This window comes from Microcaecilia unicolor, chromosome 10 (genome assembly GCF_901765095.1).
Source record: "Microcaecilia unicolor chromosome 10, aMicUni1.1, whole genome shotgun sequence".
In the NCBI taxonomy this organism is placed as follows: Eukaryota; Metazoa; Chordata; class Amphibia; order Gymnophiona; family Siphonopidae; genus Microcaecilia; species Microcaecilia unicolor.
Genome location: NC_044040.1, coordinates 81,804,320 through 81,829,924, shown reverse-complemented (window position 1 = coordinate 81,829,924; position 25,605 = coordinate 81,804,320). Strand labels below are relative to the sequence as shown.

The 25,605-nt window shown below is 41.0% G+C and overlaps 1 protein-coding gene across 2 annotated transcripts in view; it reads right to left on the bottom strand.

Moving 5' to 3' along the window:
* The window catches only part of SRGAP1 (SLIT-ROBO Rho GTPase activating protein 1), a 469,248-nt gene that overhangs the window by 91,124 nt on the left and 352,519 nt on the right, over window positions 1-25,605 (bottom strand). The window contains exons 12-14 of one of the 2 annotated variants that reach the window (XM_030216377.1): window positions 25,238-25,271; window positions 11,072-11,132; window positions 8,333-8,410 (exon numbers count right to left, since the gene is read on the bottom strand). In XM_030216377.1, the coding sequence (XP_030072237.1) occupies window positions 8,333-8,410; window positions 11,072-11,132; window positions 25,238-25,271 (173 nt within the window). The remainder of the gene's footprint in view (window positions 1-8,332; window positions 8,411-11,071; window positions 11,133-25,237; window positions 25,272-25,605) is intronic. The other variant, XM_030216376.1, reaches the window with a different exon arrangement.

The following is a 25,605-nucleotide window of genomic DNA, read 5'->3' as shown; positions in this document are numbered from 1 at the left end:
CCATGCCCGTGCAGATCCCCTAGCAGTTCCCTTCCCTTTTGACCTTTCCAACCATCCAGAGGGTTTCCTGTGTATGTTACACTTACTTCAGGCCTTAGAACCTATTAATCAGTCTTGTCAGGCCCTAGCAGACAGTTATCCTGCACTGCCCCTACGACAGAGAATTCCCCCCACCTTCGTAAGACCTGATCCCACTACCATGTTCCAGACTTGCCGGCCAGGTACCCAACCAGAAATTCAAAGTTTGTGGGTAATTTGACTTCCTGCAGAACCACCCATTACAGTGTTGAACAGATAAATTTTACTGCCTTTTCTCAAGCCCGTACTGATGTATGGTGGTATTGTGGAACCAATGCTCTGTACCACACCCTACACAGAAGTTGGAAAGGAACTTGTGCCCTTGTTAAATTGGTAATTCCACTAACAATTGCCTCCCTGAGTTCACCCCATTCACCTTCCACACACCGATATAAGAGACAAGCTTCTGTACCAGGCTCATTCGATGATCATGTCTATATTGACTCAATTGGAGTTCCTAGAGGGGTACCTGATGAGTTCAAGGCCCGCAATCAAATTGCCTCAGGATTTGAGTCATTTTTCTTTCCTTGGGCTACAATTAACAAAAATGTAGATTGGATTAATTACATTTATTACAATCAGCAAAGATTTGTTAATTATAGCAGAGATGCCATTCAAGGTATAGCAGCCCAATTAGATGCCACCAGTAGAATGACAATGGAAAATCGAATGATTCTTGATATGATGACAGCATCGGATGGTGGAGTGTGTGTAAAGCTAGGTACTCAATGCTGTACTTTTATCCCTATTAACACTGCTCCAGACGGGTCAATCTCCAGAGCTCTGAAAGGCCTCACCTCACTTTCAGAGGAACTGGCTCGCAACTCTGGTATTGACACCTCCTGGACAGGATGGCTGGATAAAACCTTTGGAAAATGGAAAAATCTTTTTGTTTCAGCTGCAATTGCTATTATTGTTTGCATTTCTGTTTTCATAGTTGTAGGATGTTGTATCATCCCATGCCTTAGAGAATTAGTGGTACGTGTAGTTACTGCTGCTATAAGCAAGAGAGAACCTGCAGGTCATTATGTCCTGTATGAACACATGATGACTGATATTGAGCTTATTGCTGGAACAGAAGGAGAAGGATCATATGCTTCTATGTATTTTTCAAGCCATTAGAAGCTAGCATGGCCTTCCTATATATTCTAGGCCTGTTACAGTTAAGATATTACAACATTCGCAATTATAATACTTTTGAGTTTTGCAGTACTTATTCATATTATTAGCTTTTTATGTAACCACTATAGTTTTTATTAATTTTAAACGAAACATGTCTGCTTCATTAATATCAATTTATGCAATATTTACATAATCAAAGTTTAACTACTGATTACTTTTGTAACAATGATATATTAGTTTGTCTCAGTCATATATACACTCAACTTTATTGGTTCCATTGTATGACACCTAGACTTAAATGACTTCTCACGTTTCCAAGTCTCACACTGCTCTATAGGGGTAACCATAGTATACATAGTTAGGTTTCTTTGGGTGGTTTACCTTAGGAGGGAACATAGAGTATAGAACTTCCCGTAGTACATATCTACGTGCTCAAAGATTGATTCTCACTGAGGCTAAAGTCCCACATCATGACAGAGCGCCCCTGTCCCCTCACAGATATATACATTCCCCCCCCCCCCCCCCAAAGAACTCTAACAGCCCTCTGGAAAGGACGGCCACACCCACTAGTAGTCATGTGTGCCGGCCCTTGGAGGCCTGGCAAGAGGGAAACGAAGAGTTATGCTAGCCCTTGCTCTCAGTAAAATACAGGCCAATGGCTCAGGCTAAAGAGCTAGGCCTCTCTTAGAAATCAAACCATCTCTGATACAAAGTAAAATCAGAGATCACCTTTAACACAGTTATATTCCACTGTAACAAGTGCTGAGCTGGCAAGGGAGGGGGGCATTTGCTCTGGGACTGGCACCTGTGAGAAGTCACGAGCAGATTGTTTTGGCTAATAGAAGTTGATAAAGGGTTAGATGCACGTAGGACGAGCATACCCAAGTGGAGGGGGAAACTGTAGAGAGCAAAATGGTCTGTGAGATCATCTCACAGATGCGCTCTTGTTTATAGTTAGAGCTTGAGAACTTGTCAAGTCATTCTTATCAACTGATAAGGGCCAAGAGCCCTGGTGAGAAAGACTGGGGTCCACTGGAACCAATGAAGCCAAAATGGTATATAAGGACCAGTTTGAGGGGTATTAAAGCAGATAAGACGAGACAAGAGAAGAGAAGAGAAGAGAAGAGAAGAGAAGAGAGAAGGCTGGAGACAGACGTGGCGGGAGATGCTGTTCTATCCTATGACTGCCTGAACTGCTTGTACTATCTTTGAGTGAGATATCAATGTTATAAACTATACTTCTTTATCTACTAAATACTGGATTCCTTTCTAATTACAAGGGTCTATACTGCCTTGACTGAGTAACACTGTCATGAGCAGATACCAGGTTGGAGTTATTAAGGATCCAGAGGGGATATGCAGTTCCTTCCAGGCTAGTAGAAGGGCCATGGCGTCTGCTGCCCAGATAGGGGTGGCAGACCTAGCAAATAAACACTCCCTATCCATTTCCACATACAGTTAAAACATAAGTAAGTACATAAGTAATGCCACACTGGGAAAAGACCAAGGGTCCATTGAGCCCAGCATCCTGTCCACGATAGCGGCCAATCCAGGCCAAGGACACCTGGCAAGCTTCCCAAACGTACAAACATTCTATACATGTTATTCCCGGAATTGTGGATTTTTCCCAAGTCCATTTAGTAGTGGTTTATGGACTTGTCCTTTAGGAAACCGTCTAACTCCTTTTTAAACTCTGCCAAGCTAACTGCCTTCACCACGTTCTCCGGCAACGAATTCCAGAGTTTAATTACGCATTGGGTGAAGAAAATTTTTCTACTATTTGTTTTAAATTTACTACACTATAGTTTCATCGCATGCCCCCTAGTCCTAGTATTTTTGGAAAGCGTGAACAGACGCTTCACATCCACCTGTTCCACTCCACTCATTTTATATACCTCTATTATGGATTAAGAACTGGTTGAAAGATAGGAAGCAGAGAGTAGGATTGCGTGGCCAGTATTCTCAGTGGAGGAGGGTAGTTAGTGGGGTCCCGCAGGGGTCTGTGCTGGGTCTGTTGCTTTTTAATGTATTTATAAATGACCTAGAGATGGGAATAACTAGTGAGGTAATTAAATTCGCCGATGACACAAAATTATTCAGGGTCGTCAAGTCGCAGGAGGAATGTGAACGATTACAGGAGGACCTTGCGAGACTGGGAGAATGGGCGTGCAAGTGGCAGATGAAGTTCAATGTTGACAAGTGCAAAGTGATGCATGTGGGTAAGAGGAACCCGAATTATAGCTACGTCTTGCAAGGTTCCGCGTTAGGAGTTACGGATCAAGAAAGGGATCTGGGTGTCGTCGTCGATGATACGCTGAAACCTTCTGCTCAGTGTGCTGCTGCGGCTAGGAAAGCGAATAGAATGTTGGGTGTTATTAGGAAGGGTATGGAGTCCAGGTGTGCGGATGTTATAATGCCGTTGTATCGCTCCATGGTGCGACCGCACCTGGAGTATTGTGTTCAGTACTGGTCTCCGTATCTCAAAAAAGATATAGTAGAATTGGAAAAGGTACAGCGAAGGGCGACGAAAATGATAGTGGGGATGGGACGACTTTCCTATGAAGAGAGGCTGAGAAGGCTAGGGCTTTTCAGCTTGGAGAAGAGACAGCTGAGGGGAGATATGGTAGAAGTGTATAAAATAATGAGTGGAATGGATCGGGTGGATGTGAAGCGACTGTTCACGCTATCCAAAAATACTAGGACTAGAGGGCATGAGTTGAAGCTACAGTGTGGTAAATTTAAAACGAATCGGAGAAAATTTTTCTTCACCCAACGTGTAATTAGACTCTGGAATTCGTTGCCGGAGAACGTGGTACGGGCGGTTAGCTTGACGGAGTTTAAAAAGGGGTTAGATAGATTCCTAAAGGACAAGTCCATAGACCGCTATTAAATGGACTTGGAAAAATTCCGCATTTTTAGGTATAACTTGTCTGGAATGTTTTTACGTTTGGGGAGCGTGCCAGGTGCCCTTGACCTGGATTGGCCACTGTCGGTGACAGGATGCTGGGCTAGATGGACCTTTGGTCTTTCCCAGTATGGCACTACTTATGTACTTATGTACTTATGTCTCCCCTCAGCCGTCTCTTCTCCAAGCTGAAAAGCCCTAGCCTCCTTAGTCTTTCTTCATAGGGAAGTTGTCCCATCCCCGCTATCATTTTAGTCGCCCTTCGCTGCACCTTTTCCAATTCCACTATATCTTTCTTGAGATGCGGCGACCAGAATTGAACACAATACTCAAGGTGCTGGAGCGATATAACGGCATTATAACATCCTCACACCTGTTTTCCATACCTTTCCTAATAATACCCAACATTCTATTCGCTTTCCGAGCCGCAGCAGCACACTGAGCAGAAGGTTTCAGTGTATTATTGACGACGACACCCAGATCTCTTTCTTGGTCCGTAACTCCTTACGTGGAACCTTGCATGACGTAGCTATAATTCGGATTCTTTTTTCCCACGTGCATCACCTTGCACTTGCTCACATTAAACGTTATCTGCCATTTAGCCGCCCAGTCTCCCAGTCTCGTAAGGTCCTCTTGTAAGTTTTCACAATCCTGTCGCGAGTTAACGACTTTGAATAACTTTGTGTCATCAGCAAATTTAATTACCTCGCTAGTTACTCCCATCTCTAAATCATTTATAAATATATTAAAAAGCAGCGGTCCTAGCACAGACCCCTGAGGAACCCCACTAACTACCCTTCTCCATTGTGAATACTGCCCATTTAACCCCACTCTCTGTTTCCTATCCTTCAACCAGTTTTTAATCCACAATAGGACTTTTCCTCCTATCCCATGACCCTCCAATTTCCTCTGTAGCCTTTCATGAGGTACCTTGTCAAACGCCTTTTGAAAATCCAGATACACAATATCAACCGGCTCCCCTTTGTCCACATACTTGTTTACTCCTTCAAAGAATTATTGACTTACAAGTGTATGTACTCTGCAGCTCCTCAGTACCTCTCAACTCTTATCTCTCCCTACACGCAGTGGTGTGCTGGAGCCGGCTTGCACCGGCTCGCAAGAGCCGGTTGTTAAAATTTTAAAGCTCTTGCGAGCCGGTTGTTCTGGCAGGCGAGCTGGCTCCTAGGGGTGGCGCAACCTGGCGGTGAGGTAAGCATGACAGGAGGATGCCACAAGCCATGCTTACCTCACCTCCTGCCGCTCTGGGGGGTTAAATCTTTGATTTACCTCCGTCGCAGCAGCTGCAGTGAAAGTCCATCTCTAGTCTTCCCTTCATTCCTGTCAGTGTCTCACCTTCTTCTGACATCATTTTCTCTTTCCACGAGGGCGGGACACTGACAGGAAATGAAGGGAAGGCTAGAGACGGGCTTTCACTCCAGCTGTTGCGACAGAGGTAAATCAAAGATTTAAACCCCCCAGGGCGGCAGGAGCAAAAAGAGAGATGCTGGGGGGAGAAGAGGGTGGGCCGGTGGACATGGGAGCGGGAGGGCAGGAGAGAGAGGCGCATCGAAGCCATCGATGGATATGGATGGTAAGGCAGGGTCCGGGAGGGGAGGGCAGGGGAGAGAGAGATGCTGGATATTGATGGATGGAGGGCAGGGGAGAGGACAGTTGCTGAACATGGGTGGATGGAGGGGAGGGAAGGAGACAGGAAAGTAGCTGGACATAGATGGATGGAGGGGAGGGCAGCGGAGAGAGGAGGGTTGCTGGACATGGATGGATGGATGAAGGGGAGGGCAGGGTAGGGGAGAGAGAGGAGAGTTTCAGGACATGGATGGAGGGGAGGGAAGACAGGAAGGAGATGCACATGGATGGAGGGGAAGGGAGAGAGAGAAGAAATGCTGGACATGGATGGAGGGGAGGGAAGAGAGAGGAAGTGAGATGAACATGAATGGAGGGGAGAAAGGAGAAATGCTAGACATGGATGGAGGAGAGGGAAGGGAGAGAGAAGAAATGCTGGACATGGAGGGAAGCGAGAGGAAGGAGATGAGATGAGGGAAAAGAGAGAAAAACTGCACATGGATGGAGAAAATAGGAAGAAGCTGGATCCACTGGACAGTCAAGTCTGCGGAGGACCAGAAATGAAGAAGAAAGAAGGAAAGAAAAAAAATAAATGGAAAGGAAGCCCTGGAAACGGAGTCAAGGGAACAGATACAGAGCAGCAGAATCAGATACTGGGCCAGCATGATCTGAAAAACAAAGTCACTAGACAACAAATGTAGAAAAAATTATTTTCATTTTAGTGTTTGGAATATGTCCACTTGGAAAATTTACATCTGCTATCATATTTTGCAGTGTATAGCAAATGCGTTTCTTTCTGTTTTTCTGATATTGTGCTGCATGCAGAGTGTAACTTCTTAGGATTTCAGGTTAATTTTTGAAGAATTTGAATAGTGGCTATCTCTGTTCTGCATGTATGACTGCAAGGCCAAGTGTCTGAATAGGGATCTGTTTGTTAGGTTCTGAGATTTTGATAACACATTGTTTTTCAGAGTTGGCAAGACTGTCTGTTCTCCTAATTCCTGGTCTGTATGTTAATTTGGTTTGTGTCATTTTGGGTATACTGCAGAGATTTTTTTTTCCTGGTAAAGGGCTTGTAAAACAGACATCATGTTATAAGAATCAGGTTCTCAACGTTAAAAGTTTATATTTATTTACTTATTTATGACATTTTATCCCACATTAAACATGAATTAGATTGGAACCTGGGAGCATTTGATTTTTTTTTTTCCTGGAGAGAGTAATGCATTGCCGCCCCCCCACAGGCTCTCTTCCCGGCTATAGCCAGCTCTGCAATTGGGGGGGGGGGGGGGGGGGGCCAGAGGTGGACCGGGGAGAGAGCCTGTTGTTAAACATTTACCAACACACCACTGCCTACACGCCTCCCCAGGAACTCCGTTCATTGGGTAAATATCTTTTAGCTGTATGCTTCTCCTCCCCCGGGAACTTCGTTCATTGGGTAAATCTCTCTTATCTGTATGTTTCTCCTCCACTGCCAACTCCAAACTCTGTTCCTTTTATTTTGCTTCACCATATGCCTGAAATAGACTTCCTGAGCCAGTACATCAAGCCCTATCTTTGGCCGTCTTCAAATCTAGGCTAAAAGCCCACCTTTTTGATGCTGCTTTTAATTCCTAACATCTATTCACTTGTACAGTACCCACTTATGTTTCATCATTCACACCTTAGTAATTCCCTTATTTGTCCTGTTTATCTGCCCTGATTAGATTGTAAGCTCTTTTGAGCAGGGACTGTCTCTTCATGTTCAAGTGTACAGTGCTATGTATGTCTAGTAGCGCTATAGAAATAAGTAGTAGTAATACTGCAATTAACCAGCTGGTTTAGCTGGCAGCCCGGACATGGCCCAGCATTGAATTTCCGAGCATAATGCTGGCAGCGGCGCTAGCTGAATATTGATCCCATAGAAGTTCATATTCAAACTATTTGTCCAACTGATTTCTACTGCGAGCTAAAAACTTTACGTAGCCTAGTAAAAGACCTTCTTTGGGAGTTACCGATTTTGGAGGGTTTAAATTATATCCTCCTTAAACCCCACTGAGCAAAGCACTGCCTGCACAAAGTTTACCTATAAAATAAAGAGATGGCAGCAGGAGGTGTTCCCAGAATGTATCAAAATTTTATCCAGCAAGCATTAGTAGTAGTCAGATAAAAGTATGTGGATAAGTTTCATCAGGAAAAAGGTTGTCCAAAACGTTATCTGAACAAATCTGCTGCTGAAAATATGAATAACAGAATCCATCTATATTTAACAGGAGATTATTTTGTTTTATATTTCTGAAGAGACTTTTCCGTTTTAGATTTATCCACATAGCACTAAAATGGCAACTCTATAACAGTTCTCTTCCTTGCTAACAGTGATGGTATAGATTTTCTACATGGCTTTTTCGTTCATATAACAAAACTCACTTCTAGATTCTACGATAGCACAATATTGACAGATTTTCTGCACTAGCAAAATGCACTCTAGTGCCTTAGTAGGATAGATGCTGATCAAACAGATCTATTTTTATCACAACATTCTATAACCCAAAAGAGCAACTTCATACAACAGGCAAGTTGCTCCAATATGAAAGAAATTAATCACAATGGTATTTTAAAAATTAAGTAGGCTAATTTTTTTTTAGATAGAAAATACAAGTACATTACCTCTCTCAAATGCATTTTTGATATCGTTGACTTCCACTTGGGAACCAGAAACTCTGAAAATTCCCTGATGCTGGAGACCTAAGGAAAATGGAAGAGAAATAAAGATGCAGAAATGCACACAGATGACACTATCTCCTGGATTCTGTATAGGTTTGCCCAAATTTGGGAGTGCAAATTTGGGTGCGGATTCCAGATCCATGCGTAAACTACTTAGTCAAGTAGGTGCTACCAATTATTTATTGGAATGCTAGTTAACTCCAATTGGCATCTACCCAATGCCCTATTCTGTACCATACACACCTAAATCTCACAGCACACAACAGAGAAGGGGGCATGGCCATGAGTCAGGGACATTCTCAGATTAGGCACAATGTTATAGAATACCTGCACCTGCCATCATTTGGACCTGAGCATTTCAAGTTAGGGGCAAAATATGCACTAAGGGGGGGGAATTCCATATATGGCGCCTTAATAATTTGTGTCGTAAAACCACGCAGTTAGCGTGATTCTATAAACTACTAATAAATGGTGGTTAAAGTTACGTGTAGTTTATAAATACGCTCACACCATTATTGCGACTAAAATTTAGGTGTGCCCATTTAGGCCACCTAAAACAAGGTCTAAATACCTGCACCTAATTTAGGTGCAGATTGGGTATCTCTCTATATAAAACGCACCTCCAACGTTCTAATGAAGCCTCCACAAGTCCCAATGTTCTAACTGCATGGTGGTGAAACCACAATTTGCCCATGAGTGCTTGCCTCGCCCTAGTGTCAAACATGGTGACGTCGAGGGCGGAGCAATGGCACTCAACCAATCGCAGGGGCAGACATCGATATACACCACTACGAGCCAGGCAGGAGGAGGAGTAGGAAAACACGTGGAGCGTGTTTCCCTACTCCTCTCCCTGCCTACGAAACAACTCACAGAGCCCCCCCCCCCCTCGGCGCAACACCCAAGCCCCTCCCCGCCAGTGCATCACACAAGCCCTCCCCCCCCCCGTCTCTCTCAAGATGAACTATAAAATAGAACACACTCACGAAGGAGACAACAGTGAACTAACTCTCACCTCCGAAAGGTGGAACATTTTAATTGTACATTTACACTGTAGCCTTAGGTAAGCAAGCCAGTCTCTCACAAGTCACAACTAACTGTAGGCGCTGGGGGACTATTTGGTTTATGCTTTCATTGACGCTGTAAAAGACTCCGGTAGAATTAGGCGGCGATTTGCTCCACCCCCTGGCAACCATCCTAGGTAGGTGGGAGTGCTGAATTGCGTTTTGCGCATGGGAACAGCGATTTGCTCCGCCCCTGGCAACCATCCTAGGTAGGTGGGAGTTCTGAATTGCGTTTTGCGCACGGGAGAAACAAACAACATGTTAATTGTAGATTTGCACTCTAGCCTCAGGTAAGCAAGCCGGTCTCTCCCAATTAACTCTACTAACTTACGCTTTCCTAGATGGTGTGATAGAATCTGGGAGGATTAGGCAGTGACTCTCTATGCCCCCTGGCGACCATCCTAGGTAGGTGGGAGCTCTGAATTGCGCATTGCGCACATGGCAATGGAACAAGCAAGCAACACTTCCCCCCGTGGCTGAAAGCGTAAAAAAGAAGAGGTGTGGTACTGACTACCAAACCAGCGGAGACTGCGAAAAATAAATCTACCAATTACACATTTAGATATTACTATGGCAAATTATTTTTTGAAAGTAAATACTTACTAAAATTTCAGGGTGCAGGGAAAATTCAGAAACCACCGATTCCTTGCCCTAGATGTATTTCTATATGCCTAATGTTTGCAATACAAACAGGCTATATTTTAACAAAGAAAGGCTAAAGGTTTGGAGCAAAGATATATGTGGCTCAATAACATCAATACATTGCAGCCCTAAGGGAAGGGATGCTTTTCTAGCTATCATAAGAGGGGGGGGGGGGGAGAGGGAGAGGGGGGGGAGAAGGGTATAGAAGGGAGGAAGAGGAGGGGGGGGCAAAGGGGAAGAGAGGAGTAGGAGGGGGGAAACACACTCACTCTCACACTCACTGTGACTCACATACGCACTCGCACACAGTCACTCTGAAACACACACACTCACTCACAGATATACACAAGCACCCAGTCTCAATCTCACTCTGACACACAATCGCACAGTCACTCTCTCTCTCACACAGTCACTATCACACACACACTCACTCAAACATACACACTACGAGGACAACCTGGCTAGTGCCCGTTTCATTTGTTTCCGAAACGGGCCTTTTTTACTAGTATACTATAATAGTGCACATAGTTTTTTGAAATGCCCGAAACCCACCCATTCCATGCTCCCTTTTTGACTGTGCACATCGCATTCGAGAATATGCCTAGTGTGCGTTATTCTAATTAAAGCCAATTAGTGCTGCTAACTGGTTAAGTACCAATTATTGGCACTGATTGGCTTCTTAAACAATTAAGTAGTGTGCACAATTTGGCCGTGTGTCCAAATTAGCGCACACAACTTAAGGCATCATATACAGATTTTGGGGGTAAGCCAGTTTTCTATAAAGGACACACCGTACAGAGTGCCCTTTACAGAATACTAGCTTAGTGTGGATCATCCCAGTGCTTAACTTTGGGTGCGATTTATTAACTCTAGCCCTATACTCTTAAGGCTTGATCTAACAGAAAACCATAATCAGTAATAATGAGAAAGTACTGCTGCTTAAGGTTACTTATAAAATGCAAATTTAGGAAAGTCTTACCATATAGGTTGATAAATCTGATACAGCTTTCCACTATAAGGGGAATGATTTGTCCTGAGTCCTAAGGAGATAAATGTACTTGTTGTTAAAACAACTAAAGCCACTATTTATTTACTGAATGACTGATTCGAGGGTACAGTAAACCTGCAATTATAAATAAAATTTCATCATAAAAGATTACATTGTTCCTGTCAGTGACAATAATAATAAGAAATAATAATAATGATTCTTTTGGAGGCTGTTCCAATCATTGTATTTACAGTCACTGAGCTAGCATCAAAATTATGTGGTAAGTAACCATATAGTATTATGGTAAATTAATAGAAAATTTAACAATGCCATACTCAAGTTGTTTCTAAATGAACAAAAATTTACATGCCAGATTGCACAGTCTCTGCCAACTTATTTGAATAGTATGATGTGTCGTACACATTTATTTTGGCAAAATCCAAATAAGGGATACTGTACCTTTCGAAAATGTTAAATATCAACATAAATGCTGAAATGCAGATTATTAACTAGATATTGTATGGAAAACATAATGTTAATATGCTAATGAGGCATATGTCAGGAACTGAATTTTATTTAAAAGGGAAATGCTTGAATTAAGAAATGAATTGTTTGCAACAATGTATTCAAAATTACTATTGAATCTTGTAACAACTGACTCTCTTACTCAATCATTAGCAATAAATAGGTTTGGGGTGCTATGTTAATGCTGAAATTATGATCTGGCCCATGTATTTTGCCATTGATATAAACGTAAACATAAAAGTAGAGTTCAACATAGCTGACTGGTAAATCAGTTATATATAAAATGCTCCATTGTATGTTGTATGGTTTATAGAAGGGGAAACGGTAAAACTAGAGGATATGAATTGAGGTTGTGAGGTGGCAGACTTAGGAGTGAGTAATATCACAAAATTCTATTTCACTGAGAGGGTGGTTGATGCCTGGAATGCCCTCCAAAATGGAGGTGGTAGAGACAAAAATGGTGATGGAATTCAAAAAGACGTGAGGTGAACACAGAGGATCTCTAATTAGGAAATGGATGGTATTGAACAAAACAAAACTTAAAATGCTGCATTTATGTGGATGTGTCGAGTGGGACTTAGATGGTGACTCTGAAAAACTAAGGCCGGTGACGGGCAGACTTTTATGGTCTGTCCTCCATATATGGCAATCCGGTTTAGGATGGCCCAGAAAGGGTTTCAACAGCAACTCCAGTAGCAGGAATGTAAGGACAATGCCTGGAGGACTTTTATGGTCTATGTCCCAGAAACACCAAAGAAAGACCATGATCAAGTATTTTATATCGCATTCATTATTAGTTTAATCATGAATTGATAATAAGTGTGACTGTTGGGCAGACAGGTCTTTATCTGCCATCATTTACTATATTACTATAAGTACTTAAATCTGTATAAAATTGTTTTATTTTCCTTTGGTCTCTTTCACTGAAGTGCAATAAGTAGTTAATGTGCAAGTTAACACAAGTTAACTGCTACTACCCTGGCAATAGAACTAGGGGACACAAGATGAAATTAGAATGTGGTAGGTTTAAAACAAATTGGAAAAAGTTTTTCTTTATTCAGCATGTGGTTAGACTCTGGAACTCATTGCCGGAGAAGGTAGTGATGGCAGCTGGCCTTGCTGAGTTTAAAGGGGGTCTGGACAGATTCCTGAAGGAAAAGTCCATTGATCATTATTAAATTTTGGGTTTTTGCCAGGTTCTTGGGGCCTGGATTGGCCGCTGTCGGAGACAGAGTGCTAGGCTTGATGGACCTTTGGTCTTTTCCCAGCGTGGCAGTGCTTATGTACTTATGTACCTACATTCCTGCCAGTGGGAGGTGCTGTTTCACATTAAATGTAAGTGAAACAAACTAATGTTTTACTTTATTTATTTTCCACAGTTTAAAACTGTGTAGAAGTAACAGTAATGGCTAATTTTAATTACTTGACACAAAGAAATTAAAGCTAGCAGTTATTTCTCTTTATCATCATTTAATGAAAATTCAAGTTAGAAGTCATTGTTTTGGGCCACAGGAAATAGGAGTCTATTTACTAAAGAACATAAATTTACATCCTAGATTGCATAGTTTGTCAACTTTTTATTTGAACAATATGATGGGTCATACGTTTTTGAAATCCCAAATACTGTACTTTTCAAAAATGTTAACCCCTGGAGGAAAGGCAAAGATATAAAAACACAGGAGGCAGGCCTCTTTCAATGGAACGGAAACTCTGTAATAAGGGGTCATGGGATGAGTGTGGAAGATGAGCTCTCTCAGGGATAATGTAAGGAAATATTTCTTTACAGAAATGGTAGAGGATGCATTTAATAGCCTTCCAGTGGAAATGGCACTATATTTTTGTAATCTATTATAATCTGTACTCACTGTTATTGAATAATTTTACATTTTCTTCATATTTCTTAATTTTAATGCTTTAATATAGAAAGACATAAATTAACACCCACATCACACAAATATGTATAACCCCAGTGTTACTAACGTTGTTGAAACTTCCTATTCCAATAGTAACCACATATATCCTGTTACTCCCATGATCATATATAACACATTAAAACATTAATGCAATACTTCTCAGCGTTCATTTATTATTGTCTTTTGTTGTTTCAAAGACCTTCCCTTAGTCAATCGTCTCCTTGAATGTTATGATGAATCAGTTTAAAAACGTTGAGCGTATTGTTCAAGAAAGTAGCAACAGATAATGTAACGCCATCAAAAAACCTTTAGACGTAATCTTCCATCTTCAAGTCATTGGTAATAAGAAGTCCCAGCGACCTTGAGCTGTTATGGCTCCTTCCAAAACAACATATTCTCCCAGTCAATTCTCTCAATTCCCTCGGTTCTCTATGCGAGACCGCATTTCGCACGTAGCTTCTTCAGGAGAACCGCTCCCATCATCCTACATAAAACATATATACACACTTCCTCTATCACTCCAACTTGTCTTTACAGATCCAATTTTTATATATATATAAATATACATCTTTAATCTACTTTGCATTTATCTTTTTATCATAAGAATTTCTTCGGCAACTTACCCCTCGGTCTAATTTCCAAATCTAGGCTGGCAGGATGTGACGACACTTATATCTCTATGACTAGCAAAACCGGATATATATACTCTGTTGTCTAGCCACACCTCTCTCTTACGTCTACAACTCAAATCCATTCCACCTCCAGGTTTAACCCTAGAGGTGTTACTGTTCTCCATTGAAAAATAAAACGTTGTTCTATATTAAATAAAATTTCACTTACATTACCACCCCGATCCAATGCAGGAATCTGTACCAATGCCATACATCTAATATCCTCTATTGCGTGTTTATTTTCGTCCCAATGGGCAACCAGGGGGGCATCACTCCTCGAGTTTCTAATATTACTAATATGTTCGGCTAGTCTAATTTTCAGCTTCCTCTTAGTATGACCTATATAGTATTTACTGCATGGACATATTATACAATAAACAACCTGCTCACTATTGCAATTCGTAGTAGAGTGAAGATAATAATATTTTTGCGAGCCTGGAATTTTTATTCTATTCATAACCAAAGCATATTGACAATATACACAATTACCATATTTCGTTGTCCTGGGGCTTTTTAAGAGTTCTCCCAAATTAGATTTACGGCTGTATGCCATTTTCGGATGTTCCTTAAAGACTGGGTGAATACTCAGTACATGCCAAAATTTGTGAATTATATGGCCAATCATCGGTGCCCTTTGAGAAAAGGGTAAAATACATGCTATGGGCTTCAGCGTCTTCTTTCTTTTGGAGATAAACAACCAGTCTCTTTGAGCGTATCGGGCTCGTTTATACGCCCGTTTCAATACTGATAGGGGATAACCGCGCTGGAGAAATCTCTCCGTCATATAATATGCCTGAATTTTAAATTCCTCCAAAGAGGAACATAATCTGCGCAATCTTAAGTACTGACCCACAGGGACCCCCCTCTTTAAAGCTATATGATGAAAACTCGAGTAATGTAACAGGGTGTTCCTGTCAGTGCTCTTCCTATAAATCGAAGTGGTTAAGTTGTTAAAATCCATTTTATTAATTTTGATGTCTAAAAATTCCAATGTCTCCCTAGAGATTCGAGCTGTAAATTTAACACAGGGATCAGCCTCATTTAATTCTCTTATGAATATTGCCAAATCCTCCTCGGATCCCCTCCACAACAATATAACATCGTCTATATAACGTCGCCATAGCACTATGTTAGTGTGCCACGGCGACGAATAGACATATTTCTCCAGCGCGGTTATCCCCTATCAGTATTAAAACGGGCGTATAAACGAGCCCGATACGCTCAAAGAGACTGGTTGTTTATCTCCAAAAGAAAGAAGACGCTGAAGCCCATAGCATGTATTTTACCCTTTTCTCAAAGGGCACCGATGATTGGCCATATAATTCACAAATTTTGGCATGTACTGAGTATTCACCCAGTCTTTAAGGAACATCCGAAAATGGCATACAGCCGTAAATCTAATTTGGGAGAACTCTTAAAAAGCCCCAGGACAACGAAATATGGGGGGCACCACTCCTCTTGTGGTAATTGTGTATATTGTCAATATGCTTTGGTTATGAATAGAATAAAAATTCCAGGCTCGCAAAAATATTATTATCTTCACTCTACTACGAATTGCAATAGTGAGCAGGTTGTTTATTGTATAATATGTCCATGCAGTAAATACTATATAGGTCATACTAAGAGGAAGCTGAAAATTAGACTAGCCGAACATATTAGTAATATTAGAAACTCGAGGAGTGATGCCCCCCTGGTTGCCCATTGGGACGAAAATAAACACGCAATAGAGGATATTAGATGTATGGCATTGGTACAGATTCCTGCATTGGATCGGGGTGGTAATGTAAGTGAAATTTTATATAATATAGAACAACGTTTTATTTTTCAATGGAGAACAGTAACACCTCTAGGGTTAAACCTGGAGGTGGAATGGATTTGAGTTGTAGACGTAAGAGAGAGGTGTGGCTAGACAACAGAGTATATATCCGGTTTTGCTAGTCATAGAGATATAAGTGTCGTCACATCCTGCCAGCCTAGATTTGGAAATTAGACCGAGGGGTAAGTTGCCGAAGAAATTCTTATGATAAAAAGATAAATGCAAAGTAGATTAAAGATGTATATTTATATATATATAAAAATTGGATCTGTAAAGACAAGTTGGAGTGATAGAGGAAGTGTGTATATATGTTTTATGTAGGATGATGGGAGCGGTTCTCCTGAAGAAGCTACGTGCGAAATGCGGTCTCGCATAGAGAACCGAGGGAATTGAGAGAATTGACTGGGAGAATATGTTGTTTTGGAAGGAGCCATAACAGCTCAAGGTCGCTGGGACTTCTTATTACCAATGACTTGAAGATGGAAGATTACGTCTAAAGGTTTTTTGATGGCGTTACATTATCTGTTGCTACTTTCTTGAACAATACGCTCAACGTTTTTAAACTGATTCATCATAACATTCAAGGAGACGATTGACTAAGGGAAGGTCTTTGAAACAACAAAAGACAATAATAAATGAACGCTGAGAAGTATTGCATTAATGTTTTAATGTGTTATATATGATCATGGGAGTAACAGGATATATGTGGTTACTATTGGAATAGGAAGTTTCAACAACGTTAGTAACACTGGGGTTATACATATTTGTGTGATGTGGGTGTTAATTTATGTCTTTCTATATTAAAGCATTAAAATTAAGAAATATGAAGAAAATGTAAAATTATTCAATAACAGTGAGTACAGATTATAATAGATTGTTAAAAAACGTACTTTGTTCTAAACACAATAGTTTCCCTATTTGGTATTATTTTTACTATATTTTTGTAACCTAGACTTCCTGCAATTCCTCCTCCCCCCATGCCCCCCTCTTACATATTATTTTGTTATAAACTGCTTAGACAGGTTTTATAATTTTGCAGCATATCAAATAAAGGTAAAATATAAATATGAATTTAGAGACAAGGACAGTATATCCGAATTCAAGAAAGAATTGAAAAGCAGAGATCACCGAGGGAAAGGAAGTGACTGTAGAGCTGGCCAGCTGCAGAGGATGGGCAGATTCAATAGACTATATGGTATTTTTCTGCTGTCGAATTCGGCCTTTTTTTGTTTAATGCATTATTCATGGAGGGCTGAAGCCATTAGGCAGTAATTTTACAAATGTGTGCATGCATTAAAAAAAACAGCACATTTTTCTCTGTATGGGTTTCGTTGAATTTTCAAAGCGAATGATCACATGTACTTCTGCTTTGAAAATGACTGTAAGGAAAACATGTGTAAACATTTACATCTGTGCTTTAGCACACATATATACATTCTGTGTTAATTTATGTGCATATTAACAATCTTTCAAAAATATGCTTGTATTTGCACACCCCTCATCAAACTACTCCTGGGAACAACCCTGCAGGCTGTATGTGCACATATTTACTCTCATTGGGTGAATAATTTTATAAAAGCCTACTTCTAGTGGTTACGAACTGATGTACCTGTGGAAATGCTTTTGAAAATTACACTTCCTATACATAGCATGTTAATGGTGCAGCAAATATAGCCACCAAAATTGCATTAACATGTTTTTAAAACAAACACTTTAACCACACCTCTAGAAACGCAGCTAGTTTTCTATTAATGGCAGCATTAACTTGAATTAATGTTTTACTACAAATTATGCTACATTTACAAGTTACTTTGCATATCAACAGCTCACTGAAATATTTAGGGTCCTGTTTACTAAAGAATGCTAAGCAGTTAATGTGTGAATTAAGTGAGCATACAATTCAATTTAGGTCTTATATACCGTTAATATCCCCTGTTTAGGGTTCAGTGTGGTTTACAACATTAGTGGTTTAATAGTTACAGTTTTATAAGTATGACTGTGGGTGAATATAACTGTGGCAGCTATTAGTGTGCTGGCATGACAGCATGCTAATTCATGCATTAACTGTGTGTAGTGTTGGAGACAGGGTACGGACAGTAACAGTATCTTACCGTGTGCAGTCACTGGTGCAGTTGGCACTAGTGCACTTACTGTTTCCTCAACAGGAGGCATAAAGTGCTTCCTTATTAATTGCAAAAAGTTAATTTATGCAGTCAAAGGGAACCTTTTACTAAGCTATGTTAAGCAGCTAGCACAGATTTTACCAAGCGGTAAACAATAGCGCAGACCTGCATTAATATTTAATGTGTTATTGAACATACCAGCACAATAAAAATACCCGTGCTAGTTGCTTATTGCAGGAGTGAATGCAATTGAGTTGCAGCAGAGGAGTAGCCTGCTATGAAAGAGCACAGATCATTTCTGAGTGCTCTCAAGAGGAGGCTGTTAAGTGCAGTTGTGCTATTAGCAGTCCCTTAGTGAAGCTGCTATCAGCCATGTTGTGCGCCCCCCCTGCACATCAGATTCCCCCTCTTGACAACCCTGAATCTCTGATTCCCCCTTCCGACACCCCCGCATCGCCTATTCCCCCCAGATCTCCGATTCTCTCTCCTGATTCCAACCCCCATCTCCTATCCTCCCTCTGCCTCAATCCCCAACCCCAGTGAAAATCCAAAGCCTGCTACCCAGAGTCAAAATACAACCCCACCACAATGGCAGCCTCCCTACATCTTATCCGGATCATCTTCAGTAGATCAGTGATCCTGGACAGAAGGGATCTTGCCCTATTTCTGCCTAGGATCCAAAATTGCCACTACGAACTCTAGCAATAGTCACAATGCATTGGTAGCAGCTCTCTAAATAGAGCACTGACTACTTTTCCTTATTTGTCTAATAGTTTAGTTTTAGACATGTTTGACTTTTGTAGAAGATGAGAAAACCACCATAAAACGGAAAGTAACTGAAGTAATTGTACTGACAAGACAGTAAAAAAAACAAATCACAGAAGGAAACCTGATATGGTCATGTTTTGCCAAGAGCTGAACAAAGGATTATCAAATCACATATATAACAGGGGAAAAAAGTGTCAAAAGAATCCCATAAAAACACATAGTTATGACTTGCTCAGTCCATTTAAAAATAAAATTGACACTGCAGATACCCAAGATGTATAGAAAGTCAAAAGAATTCATTTTCTGTTGATAAGAATAATCAATTTATAAAATGATTTCCTAATAATGTTATTAAAATTTTGTCACCTTTAAAAAATCTATGTAAAGGTTCTACAATGTCATTCAATGTGAATCTTCTAAAAAAGAAATACCATGTCTAAAATGAAGGAAAATTAAAAAAATAATTTAACCCATTAAAAAAAAAAACCCAAATAAATCTTTATTAAAAATATTTAAAAGATTCTTCCAAAATATAGGAAAACCAGAAAAAACTTTAATGAAAAAAGGTGTGAGCTAAATCCAAACACACAAATAATTTGCTGCAAAACTACTTCCGACTACAGGAAATAAAATATCAAAACTACACTTGAAACTTGTGGCAAAAAAATAAAACACCTGGGCAAATATTCCCACATTGAAATATAACAATTATTGAACTAAGAATAATCCCCCAGATCATATATATGGCGCTCAAAACTGAGCACCCAATTTCCACATGTAATTTAACAAAATTAGCGCTGATAATTGGGCGCTAATTATCAATGTTAAATGGCAACAATTAGAATTTATGTGTATATCTCTCTAGGCATATTCTACAAAGATGTGTGCATAAACTCTAGTTTGCAGATCTAAAAAGGGGCATGGCCATGGGAGGTGCATGGGTGTACCAAGAATTTTCACACACTGTTACGGAATACACCCGATCTGTGTCTAATTTAGGGTAGTCCAGGCATGGTTGGGGGAAGGGTAAAAGCATGACTGTGGCTGTAAGGTTAGGTGGGAAGTGTGCTGATTACCTCATTTTGTGGAATTGGATGTGGAGTGGTGGCTGGGCAGTTTCCTATCCACACCTTTTATTATTTGCTTTGGATGTGGGTTTTTGAGTTTATTTTACTATGTAAGACATTGCAACTTCCCCCCCTCCCCCAATTTGATTATCACTGGAGAGGACAGAGATCCCCGAGAGTCCTGGCAACCAAAGTCTTCTGAGGGAGGGTACAGCCCAAGTAAAGGAAAGGATATTAACAGGTATAACTAAATTTTATTTTTAGGTTCTGGGATGTACCATCCTGAAAAAGCAGGAAGTGCCTGAACAGACTCACTGGGAAGGGAAAGTCAAAGCCACTTGAATTATGGCTCTGCCAAACAGGCTCCCGGATAGCACATCCAGTCTGTAATGCTTCACAAAGGAAAGGAGCAATGATCATGTTGTTGCCCAGAAGCTATCCACCAGAGAAACTGCCCAGGCCTCCCTCTAGGAGGCTGCTTGAGCCCAAGTCGTCAGCTCTCAATCCGGGAGATACTTTCTTGATCCTGCAAATATAGGTAGCCTTAAAGGATGCCTTGATCCAATGGGCACCTTGGACATGGTCCTTCCTAGTGTCATGGAAGTGAAGAAAAAGAAACTCCTGGAGCCTCTTTGCTTGTTGATATAGGCCACCACCGTCGCATTGTCTGCATCATGGGACCGTTCTTCCCCATATCAGTGGGAGGAACTCCACCAGTGCCTATCTTACCACCCAGGTCTCCAGGAATTTGATGGATCAACAGGCCTCTAAGGGAGACCAACACCCCTGCTCCACCCCGTAAAAAGGAGTGAGAACTCACATTAGTGGTCACAACCACCCAGTTGGTTTGATCCAGTGGAACTCCCTGCTGGAAATGTCTGGGATTGTCCCAGCAGTCCAGACTGCAACATGCTTTGGGAAAGAGTGATACAGTGGTCAAAATGCTGGCAGAACAGAGTCAATCAAGACAACAGAGCCACCAGGAGGTGCAGAATATGAACCTGAACCCAGGACATCATTACCAGGATGGCCACCATGAAGCCCAAAAGTTGGAGATGGTCCCAGGCCCAAAGAGGCCTCAGGTATGCACAAAACTGCACTTCTGGGCCTGAAGCTTGTGTGCATTTTTTCATAAGAAAGACTGCTCCCAGCACTGTATCGAGCCCAGGTACTCTAACGTATGCCCTGACTCCAAACGGGTCACCTCTTGGGACTCCAGCAATTGCTGCAACCAGTGCAGCATGGCTCTTGCTATGTACCCGCCATGTTGGGGTGCTTCCAGCACCTATCCACTCCCTGAGAGCCCGATCCAGATTCTCCCACTCTGATAGCAGCATGCAGAAAATACTTTGGAGCACCTGAAAGATAGTTTTTCATTCCTCACAATATCCTCCACCAAGGCCTGCATCCAAAAAACACCCTAAAATTTACCTTAGGTGTGTGGGCTGAGCTGGCAGAAAAGAACGGTACTTCGGCCTAGTTGCTCTTAAACACTGCAGTTTTCTTGTCTTGATGTGAGGAAGCAACTTCCCATCCACTCATTGGAGCTGACTCTGTGGGTGCTTGAGCACCCCCAATATTAAGAAACTTCCTTGTATGTGTCCAGGGAGGGATTATTTTCATTGTGTTTAGCACCCCCAATAGTTTTGAAAAGTTGGCTCCTATGCATCCACTTATTTAAACTATTTTCAGGGGAAGGAAAATAACAGCAAAGAACTCATGTAGGCTGTGCAGTGTCAAAATGCCTGACCACATGGCCGATGCAGAGGCCTCCAGGACCTTCCGGGCCAACCATGGCCTGGGACTTTGGTGATCTTGCCTTCCCCCATCCAGATCCGAAGGTGTGCTGTGTTGCTTTTTTCTTTTTCTGTTTCCCCTCCCCTTTACTTAGCTGTATTCCCTATGCTGAGGAATAAAGCTAAACCAGACAAACCCAGTCCAATTTTGCAGGGGATCCTGGAGAAGGTGGAGGTGGGATTACTCAAAAAAGGTACAAGGGCCGATGGAAGGGTAAAGAGGACCAAGACCCCTGTGGCAGGGCCACTGGAGCCGAGCCATATGCCTTACCCAGCTCCATGCTAGACCATGTCCAGTTCATGCATCTGGAAACCTGGGAGCTGGCCATTAGGCTTGACCAAGCTGTGTAGCATCTGCCTGCACTGATGGGAGCTAGGCCAAGGACCTGGAGCACCAGCCGGACAACCTACCATCTGATGGAAATAGAGAAATACTGAAGTTTTCCAGTCAAGACCAGTCCTCTTTATAGTGGTGATATCACTGGGAAACATCAGTTTTTCTACCTCCATCTGCTGGCAGGAGGAGATAAATACCTGGTTGCTCAGGATGGTACAGCCCAGATGCTAAGGAAGTTGGATTTGTTTTTGTACTGAATTACCACCAGTCTTGTGTCACCACAGGCTGGGGCATGGAGCAAGGTGTTGCCAGGCAATGGGTTCTATGACAAGGATGCCACCATTTAGTTACATTAATATTACAGTACAGTATAGATTATCCGACCTTTGCTAATCTGACAGGCCCCTCTCAGGTGACATCATCATATTGACATTAAGAAGTGCACAGGTTCTCTTCCTGTTTTCCGGCTTCACATGCTGCTGGTTAGGGTTAATAAACAATACCATATTTTAAATACAGATACCCTTTGCCCTGTTCTTTATGCATAAAGTATACTTCCCATGCATTATTTATGTGGTTACCATTGTTTTCCTTATTATCCAACTTTTCACTTATCCGACAATGGTTCAGTCCCGTTTATGTCGGATAATTGAGACTTTACTGTATTATTAATTATACATACATTCATGTTAATTATGATGTTCATGTCAATAAAGCTGAGGCCAAGTTTTTCCACTACCTATGATTAGTGTGCATTGTTTTATTGAGGTTCTTCATTGTTTGTGAATGAAATAAGTGTTTCAAAGGAGGGAAGTGTGAATGCCTAAGTAAATATTTTTCCCGCATACTTCTTTTATACATTAATTTTATCTCATTGGCCCTTTTCAACAGAAAACAAAGCCTTTTGACTTCAATTTGGGTATGTGCTCCTTGTGACCCTGGGTACAAAACTTAGATTGTGAGCACACTAGGGACAGAGAAAATACTTGCATATAATATATGTAAACCACTTTGGCTGTACCCACAGAAAGGTAGTATATCAAATCCATGACGCTTTAACCTTTTATAAATGTATTTTTAAATAAATGAGCAAGTCATAAATATATATACATAATGTCTCTCTCTCTCTCTCTGTATATATATATATATATATATATATATATATATATATATATACATATACACACACACATACATACACACATATATATACAAGTTGTGTGTGATTTGATAGCTCCTGAAATGCAGCTACTGGGTGAAACATGCACACCACAGAATAAAACCTTTTACCTTTTTCTTGTCAATGAAATTGCTTCACTTTCTGTTTTTGTAGCACTGTTGTTTAGTTTTCTTTTGCTAGACTGCAGTACCAGCCTTTTTCTTGTTTTGGGGAGGACATACTATAAATATATTAAGGAAGGTTATTTACTATGGCCCTTATTTACAAGGGCTGCACATTAATCGCAGGTAACTTTGTGATAAATGTGTTATGTATTAGACATGATTTAAAAAAAATCACATCGCAGCTAACAAAATTAATTACATTGCAGTGTTTCCTGTCTCTTCCTAACATCCCTTCCTCTCTTTTCTAAAGTGCTGCGTACGTCTAGTAGTGCTTTAGAAATGATTGTAGTAGTGGTAGTACTCGCAACCCCCATCCTCAGTGCAATCCAGCATCCTTCCTCCCGCCTACAATTCAACATCTCTTCCTCTAACAATCCCCTCCCAGGTCTACCTTAAAAATGGTCTTCTATGGACCCTAGCAACAGCAGCAATGCACATACACTGCTTTTGACCTGCTCTGAAGCTTTCTCTCTAACCCACCGCCCCACCCCTGATATCACTTCCTGCTTCTGCATGGGTGGGATGGGCCAGAGGGAAATCTTTGGAGCAGGCCGAAAGTGTATGTGCATTGCTGCCACTGCCGGGGACCAACAGAAGACTACCTTTTATGTAGACCATTTAGGGTATGATTGAGATGGAGGGAAGTAAGATGCTGGACTGCATACCAGGAGGGGAGAGGGAGGGAGAAAGAGATTTGCTGATCAATGGGAAGAAGGGAGAGAGGGAGACGGTGTGATGTTGGACCCAGACGTGGAGGGGAAGCAGAGAGAAATACTGATCAATGGGAGCGAGGGGAAGGAAAAAAGAGAGACATAATGGACCTGGGGAGGGAGAGATGCTGAACAATGTGAGTGAAGGAGGAAGAGAGAGAAGAGAGAGGAAAAGATGTTGGACCCCCCAGAAAGAAAGAAAAAGAGACAATGGACCTGGAGGAAGAGGAGGAAGGAAGAAAGAAAGAGGGAGAAATGTTGGATTTTGGGGTGGGTGGGAGGGAGGGAGATTATCAATCCTTTTATTGTGTGATTAATCACAATCACAAAGTTTTAATTGTATGATTAATCCCAATTAAAATTTTTAATTGAAATTCAGTCCTACTATATACTAATGCTTAGCACTGATAATGATGTTACTGTGCATTATCTGATACAAAGCCTATTTTAAGCTATGGCCTTTGTGGCAGACAACGTGCAATAGCTTTATCATCACGCACTAAACATTAGTAAAAAAAAACAGACCTACATAATCCACAAATAATATTTAAACAGTAGCATTTTATATAGCAAATTAACAGGGTTCTAACATTGGAGCCGACTCTGTGGGTGCTGTGGGTGCTTGAGCACCCCCAATATTGAGAAAATTCCTTGTATGTGTCCAGGGAGGGGTTATTTTCATTGGGCTTAGCACCCCCAATAATTTTGAAAAGTTGGCTCCTATGGGTTCTAATATGTCTATTATTAAATAGTCATTCACTTCTTGGTATATCTACTTGTATACTCAATTCATTTGGCCTTTCTCATTCATAATATTTTCAATATATGGCATACTAACTTATGACTCTAAAGATTTATCAACTAGTATATAAAGTCTTAATTTGCATTTTTTTTTTTGCCTTGGACATTTTATTTGGAACGCACATAGTAGCCAGCTTTTTTTTTTAATAGAAAGACTAGAAAAATGAACAGTTCATGCCTTCTTTCAAACATTCCCTTTTAAGTTCAACAAGAGAATTAAATTTCAAGTCTGGCAATAAGGCGACTTGACTGTGAGGCAGAGATCTGCTCCCCACTAGCACTATACCTGATGTCTTGTGTGAGAGTTCCTTCGTCCTCGGCTAGAAGCATTATTAGCAGTACAGGATGGGAAAAAGGAAACAGAGTAAATACAGGAAAGATACAAGACAAAGGCTAAAGTTTCTTGCAATTTCACACAATATAATGGATTCCTTAAGTCAAGGGAAATCAAACTATTGCTTTCTCGAGATTTATATATGGGTCTCATCTTTCACACAATACTGACAAATAAAAAGTGATGTGTTATTAATTCATGCATTTCAAGAGGTAGGTTATCTTCACTTGAACAAATTATTCTAAACAAAGGGCATGACATTCAAAACAAGTTGTGTTTGTCAGCAAGTGATGAATGCATAAGTTGGCATGCTTATACTT